The sequence below is a fragment of the Pinus tabuliformis genome, chromosome 8 (assembly GCF_031772625.1).
Source record: "Pinus tabuliformis cultivar Carrire ecotype Pingquan chromosome 8, CPIR1, whole genome shotgun sequence".
NCBI lineage: Eukaryota > Viridiplantae > Streptophyta > Pinopsida > Pinales > Pinaceae > Pinus > Pinus tabuliformis.
In genome coordinates, this window is record NC_142294.1 from 1562433334 (window position 1) to 1562436121 (window position 2788).

The 2788-nt window shown below is 39.8% G+C and overlaps 1 protein-coding gene across 1 annotated transcript; it reads right to left on the minus strand.

Moving 5' to 3' along the window:
• Positions 1–772: 772 nt before the first annotated feature.
• Positions 773–1725, minus strand: LOC149241940 (uncharacterized). Its single transcript, XM_089367607.1, has 2 exons — positions 1133–1725; positions 773–1010 (listed from the first exon to the last, which is right to left on the minus strand). Exons 1-2 carry the CDS (start codon positions 1589–1591, stop codon positions 807–809), a joined length of 663 nt encoding a protein of 220 aa, XP_089223733.1. The 5' UTR covers positions 1592–1725; the 3' UTR covers positions 773–806.
• Positions 1726–2788: the final 1063 nt, after the last annotated feature.

Here is a 2788-nt window from a genome sequence, read left to right on the forward strand (position 1 = left end):
TATAGATAATATTTTCTCCCAAAGTAATAGGCAACTAAAGAAGGATCCCTAATGGTTGACTGGTTCATCTGTTAAAGGCCATCAGATTTTGGGTAACAGGCACAAGTTGCGGAGAACCAAAATCTTGCCTAGTAGTTGAGAACAAAATACTAACAGACGCGCCTTTGTCTATGACTATGCCAGGTGTGAGCACATTATAAGCATGTACTATGATCTAGAAAGGCACGTAAGGAGGAAGACGATATCCTGCTAGTCAACTCCAATCCAATGTTGCACGAAGCGGGAGCGAAGCATAAGCGTTTTTTGGAAGCGGGGACGCCGAAGCGTCATTTTCCAAAAATCTAGGAAGCGAAGCGTCCGCGGAAGCGTCTGCTATATATATATATATTTTTTATATTTTTTTGCATTTATACTCAAACATCCCAAATACCAAATTAATTGTAGAAGACATGAAACATGCATATTTTTGCATAAATCAAGATAGATATGGCATCCATGATTCCATTGTAGTTACTAGTATGTACAACAATCATCTATATTCTAGCTATTACAAACATACATCAAATTTTTAAGCATATTATAAAACATTTAAGCATATTATAAAACATAAAACATAGAGCATATTATGATTTATCTAGCAAGTGAGCAACTGTCAACATTTGTCATGTCCAAAATTCAAATAATAATGTTTACAAAATATGTCACTTGGTCACCGCCAAGCCAAAAAGGTTCAAAATTCAAATTCACAAGTCTACAATTCTAATGAGTAATCTATGACAAAAAGTAGTAGATTGTGAATATATCTACTAATCTCTCCTCCTTCCACCACGAATAGAACGTGGTGGCGGGCCTCCACGTGGTGGCAATGAAGAAGATGGTGCCTGTGGAAGTCGTGGCACTGAAACTGATGAAGAAGAACCCCCTGCTGTTGGTGTTGAACCATGGAACCTAGGAACCAAGGGACCAGATGGGGGTGGGGGTGGTGGCATATCAACACGGTCATCATCATCCTAGAATCGCTCAAAAAATTCATGCAAAAAAAAAAACACTAGTTAACAAAAAAATTAAAAACATGAATTAGAGAAATGCTTTATAAGGGAAAATTGGAAAATTCATACCACAATGGACATACCTGGATAAGAGCATCCTCTAATTGCTCTAGTCGCAACACTCCATCCTCCAAATTGGGCTCCTCTGGATTCTTGTCCCAAATCAACAAGTCTTTATTAGGCTTTGCATCTTCACAGTAATGGGACAACAATCGCAAGTTGTAATGAACATAAACCAAGCTCTCTGCCCGGTCTAAATTCAACATGTTCCTTTTAACACTGTGGATGAAAGAATAAGAGCTCCAACACCTCTCTGCAGAAGAAGCGTTTACCACCTGTGATAGCACCCGCAATGCCAAACTCGGTAGAAGTGGAGTACCCCCTCCATGCATGTTCCACCACTCAAGAGCAGAAAAAGTCTCTCGATCTTTAATTGCATGCATGCTCCCAAATGGACCAGTGTTGAGCGTATAGTTGCTCACCTGTCTCCGTACCAATGCAGCCTCCTCCTCATCAGGGATTAATTTACTCAATGCAGCCATATATTTTTTGTGAACCTCTTGATCTTGGTGTGGTTTTCTCCTACTTCCCCCCCCAGGTGCTGGTGTTGAAAGCCATGATGGATGATAGTATTTAGGTGTCAAAACATATGCTAATGCATGCAATGGAACATTTAGCATTTCCCATCGGTTTTCCACCTCTACACGAATATAATTGTACAAGGTGATATCTCTAAGCTCAACAATGTCTTTAATCTGCCCCAACATGCTATCCATTTGCTCATACACCTCCCCAATTACTGGTCGATCTGAATCTGCAAACTTGATCATGTAATAAATTGGTTTGGTGAATTGCAAAACATATTTAACCTGTCCCCAAAAGTAACTGTCAAGAACAGTGTCCTTGACTGCATTAGCACCATCTATGTCAGTGTTAATTTCATCCCATGTTTCAGCACACACCAGATTAGTTAAAGCTTGTCTCACCTTCACTAGCCGCCTAAAGGTGAGGTAATAACTAGCAAATCTTGTCTTTGCAATTTTAAGCAATTGCAACTTGGAGTAAGTGCCATAGAAGTAGTTTACCCTTGTATGCCCTGTGATGAATTTAATGAGCTGCTTCCCTCTCCTGTAAACCTCAGCAATCCACCCACATTCTTTGTGTTTCACAATATCATGCATCAAAAGGTTCAATGTGTGAACCAGGCACCCAGACCAAAAGATGTGTGGATGAGTACACTCAATAATTTTTCCTGCTGCCTTACAATTTGCTGCATTATCTGTGATCACTTGAACCACATTATTCGGACCAACATCTTTGATTGATTTCAATAGGAGATCTGCAATGTTTTGTGCAGATGCAGTGATGGAGGAGGAGTCATGACATGCAATAAATACTGCACCACTAGAAGAAACACTAAGAACATTTATCAAATGTTGGTTTCTAATATTTGTCCACCCATCTGATACAATGGATACCCCAGAATCTACCCACTCATTTGTAAAACGTGTCAAAGCTCTTTGAACCTTAGCTTTTTCTCTTTCTAATAACACTGTTCTAGCTTTCTCATAGTTGGGGGCCTTGTATCCTTTTGGGGCTTCATTGATGGCCTTTACCATTTCATAACAATAGGGAGAGCGAAGCACATTGAATGGTACACCGCAAGCACAAAGAAAACGGACTATCTTTCCATCCACATCATCCCTCCCAGCAACATTAAGGAAATCCCCTATTGTTCT